At 32.0% G+C, this 16,297-nt stretch overlaps 1 protein-coding gene across 4 annotated transcripts in view; it reads left to right on the forward strand.

The window, feature by feature from the left end:
- The window catches only part of LRBA (LPS responsive beige-like anchor protein), a gene marked incomplete at both ends in the record, with an annotated part of 768,451 nt that overhangs the window by 226,336 nt on the left and 525,818 nt on the right, over positions 1–16,297 (forward strand). For all 4 annotated transcript variants that reach the window (XM_079699415.1, XM_079699414.1, XM_079699417.1 and 1 more), the window contains one exon: positions 4,586–4,647. In XM_079699415.1, coding sequence (XP_079555541.1) covers positions 4,586–4,647 — 62 coding nt within the window. The remainder of the gene's footprint in view (positions 1–4,585; positions 4,648–16,297) is intronic.

The following is a 16,297-nucleotide window of genomic DNA, read 5'->3' on the forward strand; positions in this document are numbered from 1 at the left end:
TGTAGTACTCAGCCCATATTCATCTTTATTTAAAAGATTTTTTTATATTGATTTTCTTCCAATTAAGATCCAAAGTCAATTTTACTGAATTTGATATGTCCCTTAAGTCCATGTTAATGTCAAATAGTTTCCCCCTATTCTTCCTCTGTTTTCATGTTATTGACTCACTGAAGAAATATGGTTGGTGGTTCTGTAGAATGCTATACATTTTGGCACTCTGTGGCTATTCTTGGTGATGTTATTTAACAGTTTCTCTATTTTGTGTATTTTCTGATGGCTTGAAGTTTAAAAGTTTAACTAAGATGTAATACTTCATGTTACATCATGCCTAAAGTCACATATTTTCTGATTGGCTCAATTTTAGCGATATTAACCCCCTTTTTCAAGTGGTTATAACCCGTTGTAAGAATTGATGTTTTATTACTTTTATTTTTTAAAAGAAGTCTTCCAAAAACAAAGAGACGATTACTTTTTTAAAAAGTTTGTTTTATCTGACAGTTACCTTAAGTGATTTCATTGGACACTTTTTTATAAATCTAAGGTTCATTATGAGGTCTTTGTGATCTTAATTTTCCTATATCTTAAAACATTTTGCTAATTATCATTACTCATCAGTTATTTCTAGCTATACTAAGGACTAAAATAATAAGAAAACAAGAATACTGGAATTGCCCCTATAATCATGGTGCACTAGGAAAACAAATCATCACTCTTGGATTACCCTCAGTTTTCTTACTGCGTTGGCCAAAGTATTGCACTGTAGTTTAAGAAAATACAAATTTGTTTTCTCAGGGGGATCAAAAACTGGTATTTGGGGAGGGCAAAAGTATCTTAGACATTACAGTGGTTTTTGACCTTCTGATGGACAACAGTACATCTGTACAGTTTATCTTTAGCATTAAAATTTCATGGGAGCACAGTTAAGAAAAAATGGTCTGAAATGTTCCTTAGGCTCCTCAAAAAAGGTTGAGAAATATTGGTATAAAAGAAGTCTGTGGATACCATCTTTGTGGTCTTATTTTTAGCTTTCACTGAATATAGTTAAGAATTCAGAATTTTTTATTTTCTGCCCATAATGGTGAGGTGAAAAAAATTGACAGGAGAAGACATTTTATAATTACTAGACCAACTGTGGGTGAATTTGAAGAGACAGGGAGTAGTACTCATAATTTTTATCAAATCAGGAATTCATTAATGCACAGCCTATTTCTGTGGACAAAAAAGGAAATCGGTTTTCTCAGCATCATGTCATTCAATAGGAAGAAGGGCTTCATTCTACAAAATTTATACAATGTTTTGTGACAAGAACCTGGAACATCTCATTTTGCTAAGAAGGCGCGTGACAGTGTTCATCCATCGTTCAAGATGACTGTGCACCACAATTTACTTGGTGCAGTTCTAAGTGAATAGATACTAAAGCAGGTATATGCACGAAGACAATTGGAAGGAAAAGTTCATATAGAAATGAAAAAAATCAGTTGATTAATCATTCTAAATGGTGTTTATAACCTAAAGAAGAAAATATTTTGGAATTCGAGAGAAAAGAAAATGGCTGTTCTCTCTACAACAAAATTTTGAATAATCCAACTTTTCCAAAGTATTGCATTTGGTGATGTTAGTTCAAGAAGAAGGACCAGAATTAATGATAAAGTTGCACCTATTAGAATTTTATTTGAAATTTAGAAGCAGTATTTTTAAGATGAATATCATGTTTATAGATTCATGAGGAGCAGTTAATTATATCCAAATTATAGACAAATACTTTCAAAACCTTGAAAACAGGGAAAAAATTTTGAGTTTATTATGCTTAAATTCTTACTGAAACTTATAATAATGTTTACACAATTGCTTTATCTTTTTGTAAATTATTTAAGGTGACTTAAGATAAATAAATAAAACAAAAAACAGGGTTCTTATGTTCCAGACAGTAAATGCTCATGACCATTTTTCATGGTACACTTGAGAGTTTAGGTATCTCAGTGCATTCAGATGTTGATAGCTTAATATCTGGTAAGCCATTTAGTACTTCTGAGTTTAATAGTATGGAAAAACAGTGGTAATAGAGGTGGGATAAATAGTCTCTGGTGGAGAAATTGAAGTGGTCTTTGGTTGTGAAACACCAGAAGAGTATAAACCTCTTGGCTTTGACATTTTCAGTTTGTCTTTTTTGAGGAGACTAAAATTCCATATTGTTGAAAAATCAATCAAAGCTAAAACCAAGAAAACTGAACCCAAGGGTCAGATTATGAGGCTAGTCAGATCTCTGAGCCTACAGTACCTTGTTCACTTTCTGCTAAGTGGGACAATAATAGGGTTTGTGTGTGTAAAATGAAAATTGATGCTTCTGCAACAACTTACAACTTCACTCCAAGTGTTGTTTTAAGGCCTTCCTTTGGGTAATCCTTAGAGTCTGAATGTAGATCTGAAGACAGATTTACTGATTTATAGGTCCTTTCTTGCTTTTTCATCCATGCAACCAGTGTCACAAAACACTTTAGGTCATAGAGAGATGTGATTAAGTTGTGTAATCTGATATCAAGTCCCTTATTGGGATTATTTCCTGTTTATTTATTCCCAAGGTTATATAGTTTTGTTTGCAGTATTGATGCCTTTTAGGCAGGAAGCTTAGTATTAGAGGTCTAATATCAGCTCTTTTTTTGTCTTCTGAAGCCCTTTCTCATTTAAAATCCTCCTTTGCCCCCTACCCATGCTTTACAGATCTATAAAACCTCACTCTAAAAAACACATGAATTGTTCTAATCAAACTATGAAATGTTATTTGACATCTTACTGTCCTTGAACACTCAACCCACTGATCAGTGGTTGTATCAACCTTCCTCTGGTTTTCTAATCTTTATTATTGAGAAATAAGACTGAAATAAGTAATTTTTTGAAAGTACGAGTATTGAACTGTCCTACAATATGCTGTAGAGAGACAAAGGAACATCTAGAAATCTTTCTAACTTTGAACGGCCCAAGGCCCTTTTAATCATTATTGTTCATTATCTGAGTGGATATAAAAGGCTGAACCAGATCAGGGCCCAAACGCTTTGCCAGAAAAGGAAAGGTGGAAAGAATTCTTGTTCCTCTAGAATCGAGCACTAAGGAATAATGTCCTAGTTGTAGAAAGACCTGAATTTACTTGCTGCAAGTAGTGGCTTTTGAAGTTGAAATATATGGAACTTCCTGTAGTTGGGTAACATTTTATGAAAAGTGACAGGTTTTCAGACCAACAAAGGCTACACCAGCAATAAGAGATGGAGTATTGCTGTGCCCTTCCTTTCGGCCTTGGCATTAGCCTGAGGAGGTATGGTCATCTTAGATAGAAACAACAATTTAGTCTAGTTAATGGCCTGTTTGCTTAATGCATCATGTAGATGTTCTGTAGCTAATTTTCATGCCAGTGCTGACACTGTTACCATCATTTCTATGTTACACATTTTTACAGACATGGAGAAAAATGGTTTTGACTTTTCTAAAAAGTGAAGGGGGTGAACAACCTGTTTAACTTGAATACTATTTGTAAGGTTACAGAATGCCAACATGTGGCCTCAGCAGGTATGAGGCACCATGACTAAAAGAGGGAAAGAGAAAGAACTACAGATCAAGAAGATTAAAGAAAGGGAATAGGATGGGATAGGATGCCCACAAGAACTTTAATGTGGAGAAAGAAATAAGGTAATTCTGTGGGGTGTGTGAGGGCCATGAGGAATTATTTTAGTTGTTATACTTTACTTCGACCTTAAACTTACGTTTGCTTAGAAAAATATAGAATAAAAATTTTAATTTTTCTATTTATTACTAGTGTAATTTAGTAATTTAGTGCTTTTAATCATTGGCATTGCTTTTTTAAGATACTGGTTATAAAATGTTCTTTGAATGTTCTTTAAAGTAGTTACTTTATATCTTACTGTTAATCAAAACTAAAGAATTCTTTAGATAGTTATTAACTATATAAAACTTCCTTCCTGAGATATTTTTGGTGAGCCCAAATGAAACATAAAAGAGAAATTATAAATGCATTTATTTATAAAAAATCAAGAATATATAACAGACAACGGCTTGCACTTCTGTTAAGGTTTAGAGTGAGGTCACAGGTCAAGGTACTAATAAGAGTGTTTGGGATGTCTGCTGCCATGAAACAAAATGGAAACTTGATTGATAGCTAGAGGGTTGAAGGGAGAGAGTGTGGTGGAGAAAGCAAAGGTCAGGGAGCCATTTCCCTTCTCTGCATGTATAACAATCAACTCTCTCCAAAACAAAATTTAGGTGATATTGGTCAATATGGCATATGTTGTGCACATTTTTATGAGTATTGTGAAATGTCAGTATATATGAAGTTGTAATAAATGTTTTAGTAATTTGAAAGCTGAAATGAAATTGGCTACAAAAAATTGTGATGGTTTTGATGCCAAGTTTAAAGTAATTACAGAATGTTTTGTTTACACATGTGATCAAATATGTATAGGTTTGGTTCTTAGCAAGAAGTTAAATTTTATTTTAAAACCAATTTGGACAAAGTTGTATAAGAAATAAATCCCTTGTTTTTTACTTTGTAATTTAAAAAAAATTCTCTTTGATATAGGTCTGGTTTGCATGAAGTCTAGTAGTTCAGTTGTGGAATTGGTTATGCTACTGTGTTCTCAGGTGAGTGACAAGAATAAATGTTGAATTAAAAGTAAATTCTCAAGTGAATTCATTCTGCAAGAAAGTTAAAATTGATTAGAAATTTTTGCTACAAAAGTTTTGTGTTTGCAGTTTTAAAATAATTTATTTGTATTGCAAAAGAGTTACTTCTTGTGTTTGGTGCTAACAGTTTATTTCGAAGTGAGTGCTGAGAGAAATAGGATAGATTAATGAGAAATAGAGGTTTTTCGAGCCACATTTACAAATGTCCAGATCAAATGGCCTTGAGATGGCTAAATTTCTTTGCCTTGCATATTAAGGTTACAGAAACAGATTTATTTCTATACCTCGCAGAGTGCCACTCTGACTCCCAGGGGAATAATGGGTTTACTTCCCTTTTGTGCAGAGGTTATAAAATGAGTGATAAATAATTTTGAATTCTTGTCATTGCTAATTATTTTTGACATACCTAGTAGATTTGGGAAAACATCAACAAAATTATGGCAGCCATCATAATAAGATGTAGTGAATAAATTCCTAAAAGTGAGATTACTTTCATTGTTCAGAAACCTTATACCTCATGTGGTAAACTTTAATGATTTTTTTTTAAACTTATGTAAAAATCATGTATTCTGTGATATTTTCTTTTCTCTTTAGCAGTTAAACAGATGAATGTTTTTATTGAGAGTTTTTTTTTGTAGTCTTTTAAAAATGATATCTTGCTGGTAGTAAATTCCCCTACTTAAAACTTTAAAATAGCCTTTTTTAATAGGAAGAGTATTGGTCTAGAGGTCAAGGGTTCTGACCCATTTCAAAACCTTTGACCTTCATTTAAAACTCTCCTGGTTTACTTGCCTGACGAATAAGGATAATGCAAAATGAATGTTTCTTTTCATTGATTTATTCATTTTAGTGCCTATATTGCCAAATTTATTTAGACTGTGCTGATGGACATTTCATGAATACAAATTAAAGAATCATAGAAGGTGTAAAAAATCAATACTATGCATTGTCAATAAAATGCAATAAGAACCATTACTTCTAGAGATTACATCTAATGGATTTTTATAATGAACTTGTGAAGAGTAGTTATGTTTGTAGTGGGCTTATTATTCTTAGATTTAGTGAGAGTCATGTTTTTAAGTTAATTATCTACTTTAGAAAACTCCCTTTCCTTTAAAAACTGACTGGATAAAATTTCCCATTTAGTAATCTGATTTGAAATAATTGGTTGTTTATTTCTTGAATGGAAATTACCATATACCATTCTTATACTGACATGAAATTACCCTTTAAGAAGCATTTGCTTACAGTTTTATATGTATACTCACAGCAGTATGAATTTATTGTTTATAGGGATGTAATTGTTTCATAGGTGAAGTTTGATAATGAAGTTTCACTTTCTAGGTTAGAAGAATGTAATGTATTCTTGATACATGAAAGCTGTTTCAAATATAGTATATTACACAGTGGAATGTTAGAAGCTGAAAAGATAAAGAATGACATGTTTTAAGACACCTATTTGTCATGTATGTCACAGTGCTGTTTAATACTATTCCAATCAAAGGGAATATGAAGATCACTTAGAGTAAGTTGCAAAAGTCAGATCATCTCAAAGTTTTGTTTAAATAAAACACATTATTGGTTTATTTGAAGTTCTTAACATTTTTTATGGGTTCTCCAGAAGTTCCACGGCATCTCTGTAAGATGTAGCACAGTGCAAAAAATGACATGAAAAATGAAGCCAGAATTAGCTCCAGATGTATACAGATTGTTCTGGGGTGATAATTACATTTTTCACTTTGAATTTTCCTAATTCAAAGAGGTCAGATTGGCAATCACAAAAGTGATTTATTTTGTTAAAAAGTGAACTGTCTTTTTCTACATGAAAGCTTAAGAGAGATGAAATTGAATTTGAAGTCGACATTTTGCAGATATTGGTGGCTATGGCTTGAGTTTGACTGATAATTTGTTTTAGTCTGAGATAGGGTGGGAAGTAAACGGCTAGCATCTTGCTAAAATTTTAATTAATTTTGTAAAGAAGAGATGTAGTGGATTGAGTGCCAAAGATCGAAAGATCAGGTCAAAAACTCCTTTTTAATCACATAAATAATGGGATATGCTTATGAACTTAACATCTGCAAATTTGATTTAAAACTTTACAAATTAGTTGATGTTAATTTCATGGCAATCAGCCATGTTCTGATTATTTTTCTTGAATCCATTCAAAACTTATTTTTTTTTGTATTCTTCTTAACAAAGTGTTTAAATCTGCCGTATTTTATTACAGAAGAGAATTTAGAGCCTGAATTTAAGAAATGAGGAAATGATCACGTTTGGTTTGCTGTCATTAAGACCAAGTAGATCACTATATATTTTGTTAAAGCTTCAGCTAGGATCATATTTTTCAATATCCACTCATTCATTAATAGGTTTATTAGATACCATTTCATATTTTATCCCATTTAAATTTTAACATTTTAAGACAAAATGTTATTATTTAGAGTTGAAAATCTTTCTTAAAATATTTAGCATGTTATTTTTGAGTAAAGTTATATATATATATACTTACGGTTTATTAAGTTATGTTTATTCCTATACTGAAAATAATTCAAGAGCTATTTAAGCTCCAAAACCTGATTGAAGTCTTCTTTACTTCTTTAAAATAAGACTGTATATACTCTTCAGGAAACTGTATATTCTCTGATGCACAGAAAATAATCGAAAAACTTCTTAATTATATTTCAGATTCAGTTTTTCAGAAGCATGTAACTTATTTTTGCCCAGTATTTGTTGTGTATGTGTATAAACCTTGTGGAAATCCATATGAATTTAAAGAAAATGTTAAATAAATATTTCAAGTAATATTACTCCAGCATTGTGTAAAGTGTTTGTATCCTGCTCATTTGACATTAATATCATTTTTGAAGGAATTGACATTGTATTCAAGGCCACTTTATAAAAGTGTTATGTTGCTCATCCTAATTCAGTCTGACATACATTCCAATAACACTACCTCCCTTCTTGGGTTTAAAGCTAAATTTATGACTGTGCATTGTGAAGTGCGTCATTTAAAAATGGTTTCAACCCAAAACATCTAATAAATAAATAATGTGTATGGCTACTCAGTAGTAGACTTTCTAGACTAGAAATCATTCCATCGGATACTCAACAGTCCACTATCGGAGAGGGCTGTCAGATAAATCTTATGGTAGCTGCATTCATGTCCTGTAAATCACATATTATTGTCTGAGCCTTCTGCCAGGTCATCTATTCTTTTCCCATTTATCAGAAATGCATAGAGTATATAGAAAAACTAGAAGCACCATGTAGTCTGGCCTGGCATCCTGTGTGAATAATTAATTAGCAGTAAAAGTTAATTTAAAAATAGTGTTAGTCTGATTTTTCTTCAATACATTTTTCATCAAAATATGTAGATTGTTGCTATTTTGGGAAATATTTCCTTTGCATGAAGGTAATAACAAAAGGTTTGGTCATTTCTTTCTATATCTCTGACTTATTAATTTTAAAACTATATTGTTCATAATAAGAACCAGCTATCACCATTCATATGATTCTTTAATGTCTGTTTCATGTCTGAATTTTTGCCATTTGAATTTTTTCCTGAATCTTCATAGTAAAGTGTTCCTCTTTTCCATCACTCTCCTCTAATTTCTTTTCTCTAATTCTGGTTTTCTTCTCCTTTTTGAGTTTATTCCTTCTAAATATGTGACATTAATGTTATTGCTCTTGGCTTTTTATTTCATGAGCTTTTCTTTTTTATAGTTGTGATGAGTATTTTGGGTAAAGTAGATAATTAAAAAAACAAAACAAAACCCGAGAGGGGTGGGGGAAAGCAAACCAGCTCTATACCATGGCACAAAGGCATCTTTCATTATTAGGCCTCTCTTACTGTTTGGACCTCATTTCTTATCACTTTGTTTTTGTAACTGTTCTCAAGCTATGCGAACTATTTAAAGTTACCCAAATGTGCCATCATAATATTGTGTCTTGGCGTAGGCTTTTTCTTTCTCTATAATTTCCTTCCTTCAAATTTGGTGAGTCTAATTGTTGGCTTCTTCTCATCACTCCGAACTCAGCTTGATTATCCTCTTAGATCATATCTATAGTTGGTATCTTTTTTGTGTGTCTTCATCTTAGCACTCATCATATCACAAATTTTAACTCTACCTATGCTAGTTTGCTACTTTTTTATTGCCAGTCTCCCTCTCTCTACTCTAGGTCCTATGAAGGTTACAACTATTTCTGTTTCATATACCTAGTATACTAGGTAAACTGTGAAGTGTGCCTAGTACCCAGCACAGTCCCTGGCATCTGATGGCTGCTCAGTGAATATATATGGAATAAATAAATAATTCAACTCCCAGCTAAATTGCCATCTCCTCTGGAAAGCTTTCTTTGACTCCTCTCTTCCCCACAACTCTTAAGCCTAGGTGAGGTATACATCCTAAGCACTCACTGACCCATCTTATAGTAATTTCATTCTTTATTTAAATTGTCTATTATTTTTTTTCTTTCCCGTTAGACTAAGTTTCTTAAAGGTAAGCACTGTGTTTTGTTATCGTATCTCCAACATTCAGCATAATTACTATTCAACCAAATATTTATATAATTGTACAATTAATAAATGAATGGTAACATTGATCATAAACACTGTATTTTGGGCTTTTACCTTTTGGTCCTTTTTATTATGAAACATCCTCATTCTTTTGTGTGTTATTAAGTGTGTATTAATTGTTCATTTTGTCAGCTATTTTGTCATTGCCAAATACTGTAGTCATGTTCATTTATAAATAAGAGTCTTACTTTTTTCATTTTCTTTTGGCTTAATCAGATTTACTTCTTTTTAAAAAATCACAGTTATTGAAGCATAATTAATATACAATATATATGTAATATTTTACAATATTATATACAACAGTATATATACAATATCTTAAGTGCACAGTTCAATGCATTTAGATATATACACAACTGTGTAACACCCATTTCAATCCAGAAAGTTCCCTGTGCTTCTGTAATCAGTCCCTACCGGTATCACCTCAAGTTGCTACTGATTTGATTTCTGTTACTGTGCGTGCGTTTTACTTATTGTAGAACTTAATATAAATGGAGATTTACTTCATTTAACTGTGGTGCTTAACTCCTCAGAGTGTGCTGTATATAGGGTACACGTCAACCTTTTAAACTAAAACTATCTAATATTAAGAAAATGGTGTGGTTTTTAAAAAGAAATAATTGAGTCAGTAAAGCATAGGTTATCTTTTGCTAATCACAAAATAAGAATTTTGAGTTTAAATTGCTCATTGGGAATATAAATGTCTTCTTAACTTCCTTATGCATTTTTTTTTTTACATATAAGGACATCTTATGATATGGAGCTTTTATGCAGCAGTATTGTGAGGCCATAAACTATACTTCTAAAAAAAAACTTCTAAGTTTTTGTTTTCACTGTCTGTCAGGCTCAGTTCAAATGCTATCTCTTATACAGAGCTTTGTGTCAGTTTATTTGCCCTGAGTCCTCCTCAGTATGCCTGCTTGTGGTATTTCTTTTTTTATTTAGCAGACATGTACTGAATGATTTTAAGACAAATCTCTCCTTTTAATCTAGTAAGAGAGACAAATAATTGTAATACAACATAGAATTTTTATGCGGACTTTAAGAGAAATAGAAGCAAATAGTAGGGGCAGGGAGTGGAATTAGGAATGGGGCATAAAAATGTATTTATTAATCCCTATTTAATTTAACTCTAATTTTATTTCTGTTCACGAATAGATCATTTCAGGCTCCTTTGCCTTTCAGTCAAAAATTTTTTTCCGGATTCCATCTATGTTTTTTTATAATTTCATCAAGATCAATAGATATTAAAGTTCTTAAAGCATTTCCTCTACTCTTTGCTGTACCTATAATTTTCCTTGGCTAGATTTGTGGTAGCCGGCTACTTGTTTGATCAGTTCTCACTGTCCAAAATTTCCAGTACAGCAAATCCTAATATGTACTGTGTGATGAAAATGGATGTTCTGTGAGAAAAGCACACAGTGGTAAATAAGCTTGGAAAATGTTCATTTAAATTTAATTAGGATCTTTACTGGAGGGCTCCTCAAGGCCTTTAGTCAATACATGTGTGTATGTGTGTGTATGTGTATAAAAATATATATATATATATATATATATATATATATATAAAATAAAGTGTATTGTTGAATCTGTTATGAGAATAATATTAGTATCTTTGATCACAAAATGCTTTTTATGGCCATAGTGTGTATGGATAATTTTTGTAAAATATACTTTAGGAAAAGCATCAGTGTTGACACAGTGAATAATGCAGGAAATGCCTCTTTTTGTATTCTGCTTCTGGTTTTCTCTGCTTCTCCAATCACAGTGATTACAGAAAATCAGTAGATTTGCAAAAGTACAGCTGTTTTTTTCATGAAACACTGTGATTATTTTTACTTCATTTAAGAATTATCTCAATTACCTGTTCTCTCTCCTTTGTAGGTAATTTGGACTCAATTTAAATGTTGTTTCTGAAGGGATAGCTGTTCAGAACTGATTATAGTAAGATTTGGTATTCTTTATAGAACAACTTAAGTTTAACCAGGAGTGTGTGTGTGTGTGTTTGTGTGTATTTTTACACACACATATATGTATTTTTATAATATTTATGTAGAACTAATCCAAGCTTAAGAATAAATTCAAATATTTTGACATCAATTGATGATATAGCTATTTCCTACATTGGTTGAGTGAATCTCATTACATTTTTAGTCAATATTGTGGCAGTTTATGCTCTGTAATCATGTTTAAGTGTCTGGCATAAAGTCTAGAAACCAGGGTCAGAATATATTTTATATTAATGGGGTATTACATGCATTGTTAGTGACCCATTTGTAGAATCGAACTTCCCTATGCACTTAAAGATGTGCAAGAGGTCCAAATAAAATGAAATTAATCTGTATGTGACTGTCATATGATACAATGTCTGGTGAAAGAAATTTTCAGTATTTGTCAAATAAACGAGTAAAATTTTAGCAATAAAATTTTAACAATTTTTAATAGAATAAAGATTTAGTGATAGTTTATAGTTACACAGCTAAATTATACAGTGGCTGTTGCTCTTCTTAGGTCATCCATTTATCCATTCAAACAATTAGGATTTGAGATAGCTTGTAATCAAGACCTAGACATAATAAAAATATGAAGTCATTATTAGAGGTTAATTGGGTTAAAGAATTAAGCGTCATGAAATGACTCTGATGCCTAAGTCCAGGGGTTTTCACTAAAATCTGTAGTGTTTTTATGTTTTTTTTTTTAAGTATAATTTGTATATAAGGCATTTCCTAAAGTTAGTAGACAACAAAAATCTATGTTGATGATCCTTAACCCTGAGAAGCGAGGGAGAATGGAATGCTGGTAGCAAATTCACCCAGGTATATTTAGGAAGATTCATTAAATTAATAGATGGGAGAGGAATTTACTCTTCTTCTGATATGGTCTGAAGAACTCTATCTTTGACATGTACAGATATTTTTGACATAAGAACATATAAAAATCTTCCTGTGCATATATTGTGTAATAAAAAACTCATTTAATATGTGGTTTTTTTGCTTTTACTATAAATTAGATTAAAAATAGTTCTAAATCCTATTAACTCTTATTAATCTTCATTTCTTTGCTTAGATGCCCCCAACATTGGATTATAAGTTGTGAATACACCAATTTAGAGAACTCCATCTTAGAGTTAAATTTACAGAGATGAGTGCTAAAGAAGAGTTAAATTTATACACATAAGAGCTATTTTCGTACTTATGCTATATTATAAGTTTCGTCTCTTTTGTTAGATTGAAAACTCCTTGAAGTCAGGAAGCCATTTCTTAATTGTCCATTTTGTCTACATTGTTTATTAGTGTCAGATTATAATAAAATAATCATTTAATAGATATTTGTTGAATAAATCAATATATTTACCTTATTTAAGTAAAGTTCCCTTTAAAATTAATTACTGAGTTTTTGATTCATTAAAAAGTATTTATTTTAGTTAACGAACAGACACCATTCTATTTAATACTTTTATTTCTTCTATTCAATTTTATCTTAATCTGAAAGGCAATTTAGCCCTTATATCGAGGCTTCAAACCCTAATTCTGAACTCTTACCCTATGCTTACTTAAATGTTTTAAAGTAAGAAAATGATACATATTAAATCCCTTTCACCTGATTAGCTTTGGGTCTCAAAAAGATCCGTTAAGAGTCACAAAAAGACCTGTTAAAAGTCTCAACTGATGATCTCTTATGAAGAAATCACTTTGTGCATGTAGATTTTCCACTTTCTGTAGAATTATTTCTATCACGTTTAAGTCACTAGCTTCAAATAACTCAGCATTCATTTCAGGCACCACAGCTTCTGCTAACAAAGGGAATATGACAAATGTTGAACCTCTGGCTCTTAAAAATGATGTTTACCCAAATATTTTAGCACATTGTACGTGAAGGTTTCTTAAGAGAGACAAATCTATATCTGAGTAGAAAGATTGCTAAAAGTGCTTGCATGGCAGCAACTTTGCAAAATGTATTAAATGTTTAAATTTATACTTTGATATGCTGTCAATAAATCATTCAACTTTCTTTGTAACCAGCCTTCCTTTTTCCAATGTAAATGGGACTTTAGGGGCAATTGGATTCTTTCAGATGAGTTTATATGTAGCGTGGTCGAACTAGGATCAGTATAATTTAATATTTCAACCTTTTCTCAATGTTACCCCTCCTTTTATTTTATTTTGGATGCCTGTATTCCTCATCCTTAGAATATATTTATAGAAAATTAGTGAATGTAAATTGATTGTCTCTGATTTGTTATTGTCAGTGCTTATGGCCTTTTGATTGCGAATGGATGAGAATCAATATGGTAATGATTAACATTGGGTTCCAAAAAGTAGGCTTGCAGTACAATCACCTATTTTTATCTTAGAGCTGCTGTGAATGCTTTGTCCTTATAATGTACAAAGGCTGTGAGCATAGGTGTTCTGTATCGAAGTGCTCAGAATTAACTTAATTTTGTGTGCAATCAAAATATTTAACCTTATGAGAAGGAACTAGAGACCTTTGAAGAAGCACGATGCGAAGTCTGTGGGAGTTGGAGAGGGTAGTTTAAGATTCAAGCTATGTTAACTGATCATGAACATCTTAAATGCACTAACAGTTGTGAAGCATTTGAAACCAGCTTAATAACTGCACTTTATGCTGATATGGAAAAAAAAATTATAGTTTTACTTGATTCAGATTTTTATAACTTGCTTTTATAAGGTGGACTCATTTGTCTTTAAACAATAGCAAAAACATAAAAAACAAATCAGACTGAATGACTGCATTTCACTTTTAAAAAATAAAATATTTAACTTGATGGATTAGTGAACATTAATTGATCTTTATTTGAATCTGGATGCAGACCTTTCCAGTATTAATTTAAAGTGCTTTGTAACCAAAGAGAAGCATAATTTAACTTTAGCGCAGGATTTATTCTGAAATACAGGCATCCTGTTGATTCACTAGCGCACTAGGATTTAGAAAACAACACCTTTTAAGGTAAATTTTGTGGAACTGGCAGTACACCCTGTGGCTTGGCAGTCTAGTCAGAAGGATGATACCATGCTGACTATATAACTAGATCTTTGAACATTATTCTCAAGGGTGGTAAATGCAAAACAAAGTAATATCAACTGGCACTTAATTCTGCAAGTTCCCTGCTGATTGGGGTGTTCAGAGAAATGGAACTCTTCCTGACAGGAAGTCAGGCTATGAGTATGGAGACATCTGAAAATAAAGTGTGCTTTAATTTGGCACCCCACCGTTTTACAGCTGGTCTTTTAAATTGGGATTAGGCAGCGAGTTAGAAGAAAAGGGGAATAGTGAATGGAAATATTCTAAGCATAGTGTTTTCCTTTGGTTTTAACATGATTATGATTACAGCTGGGTTTCTGTGTTTCTCAGCTTTTACTGCTTATTGTTTGGTTTTGCTTAGTCCTTGCTTTTTTTTCTATTACTTCAAATTAATCCACTGAAGTTAAAGTATTACAAAAAGGCTAGATTAAAAGCGTAAAGCTTGAGGTTGTCTTTGTTTTTGTACCAAACTCTCTGATAACTTTTTTTCATAAATAGTATATAATTTAATAGTTTTTAAGCAGAGTAATCAGAGTTCTTAGGATCTAGATTTAAGTTTTGCTGTCAATTTTAAAGTGTTTACACTATTTGCCTGAATTGACTGAGTTTAGTACTTTAGTACAGTTAGAATATAATAGCATTATGTATACATATATATATATAAAACACAGTATAGTTTAGGGAGGGACAATTATTATATATAAGTAGTTGCCCATATATTCCATATGTTATGCATCTTTTAGTCAGGCAGCTGTTTTTAGTCAAGCTGCCATTTTATAATATGAGCTTCCAGAAGCATGCATGCAATTTTAACAAAACCTGAAGTTTGCACTTTGATTTAGGCCTGAATAAAGCAAGAATCAGAAGCCTGAAGGCTATTTGTTTTTCTAGTAGTTACTTCCTCAGTTGCTGGAGATGGACTTTGTAGGGGTGGCTGTTGTCTCCATCATGGGTAACAAAAGGAGGAAGGGAAAAGTCACTTTGGAAAGGATCTTAGGAAGAGACTGAGGTCAGGAAAATGCTGTGATGATAGATTTTTGAATTTTAATAAATGTTTTTCCCTCTACCACTTGTTAACTCTGTAAACATGGGCAAATCACTTCACTTGCTTGAGACTCAGTTTCTTATTGAGTGAAATGGGTGTAATAAAGATTATATTAGATAATATATGTAAAAGGATGTAGAACAGTCCATAGAGCAAAGTAGGTTGTAAATTAGTTATTAGTTTCTGAATCTAAGTGTTTTTAACAGCACACAAAATCCTCTCTTTATTCAGTATTTTTAGTGCCTCTTGTTTTCTTTTCATGAAATTAGATTTTTCATATCTTTGCTTTAGTCCACCATTATTTTCTGCAGTGTCTCTTTCATTATTTTCTCTTCTTTCTGTGATTATATGCCCAGTGTAGTCCATTTTCATCTCAAACCATACATTATTAGATCTAGGAGATATCCCATAAATTTGCAGTTGGGGGCCATTTTCATGTAGGCAAGGTTGATGGTTAACATTCATATTTTCCATAGGCTTCCAAAGGTGATCCCACTGTTTCCCGTGCTAGCTATAGTGATCACTCCTTTGGAAGTCAATAAAGTATACCTGAATACAAGTGAGATGGATGTCATTTTAGGGATTAGTACTCCAGTGATTTTCTTAAAGATGTCTTCTGTATATTTCAGTGCTTTTTTATTTATACTGCATTACTTTCAACACACCTCCTGTGTTACCATAGTTGAGAAATGCTTTTATAACAGTTAACCTAGGTCGCTGATTATCAACCTTTTTTTTTTTTTTTTTTGTCTGGCCAGATACATCATCATTAACAGTTGCTCATTATGATGAGTCTCACCCTGAGTGCTGTCAGAATCGGGGAGACAGGCAGGGACAAAAGGAGGTATCATTTGAAAAATGTCTCCGTAAAGAATCAGAAATTCTGACCTAGCTTATTCCTGAATTAGAGAAATGGCCTTTTCCTTTGTGTTGATTTTTACCTC

This window comes from Hyperoodon ampullatus (genome assembly GCF_949752795.1).
Source record: "Hyperoodon ampullatus genome assembly, chromosome: 1".
NCBI lineage: Eukaryota > Metazoa > Chordata > Mammalia > Artiodactyla > Ziphiidae > Hyperoodon > Hyperoodon ampullatus.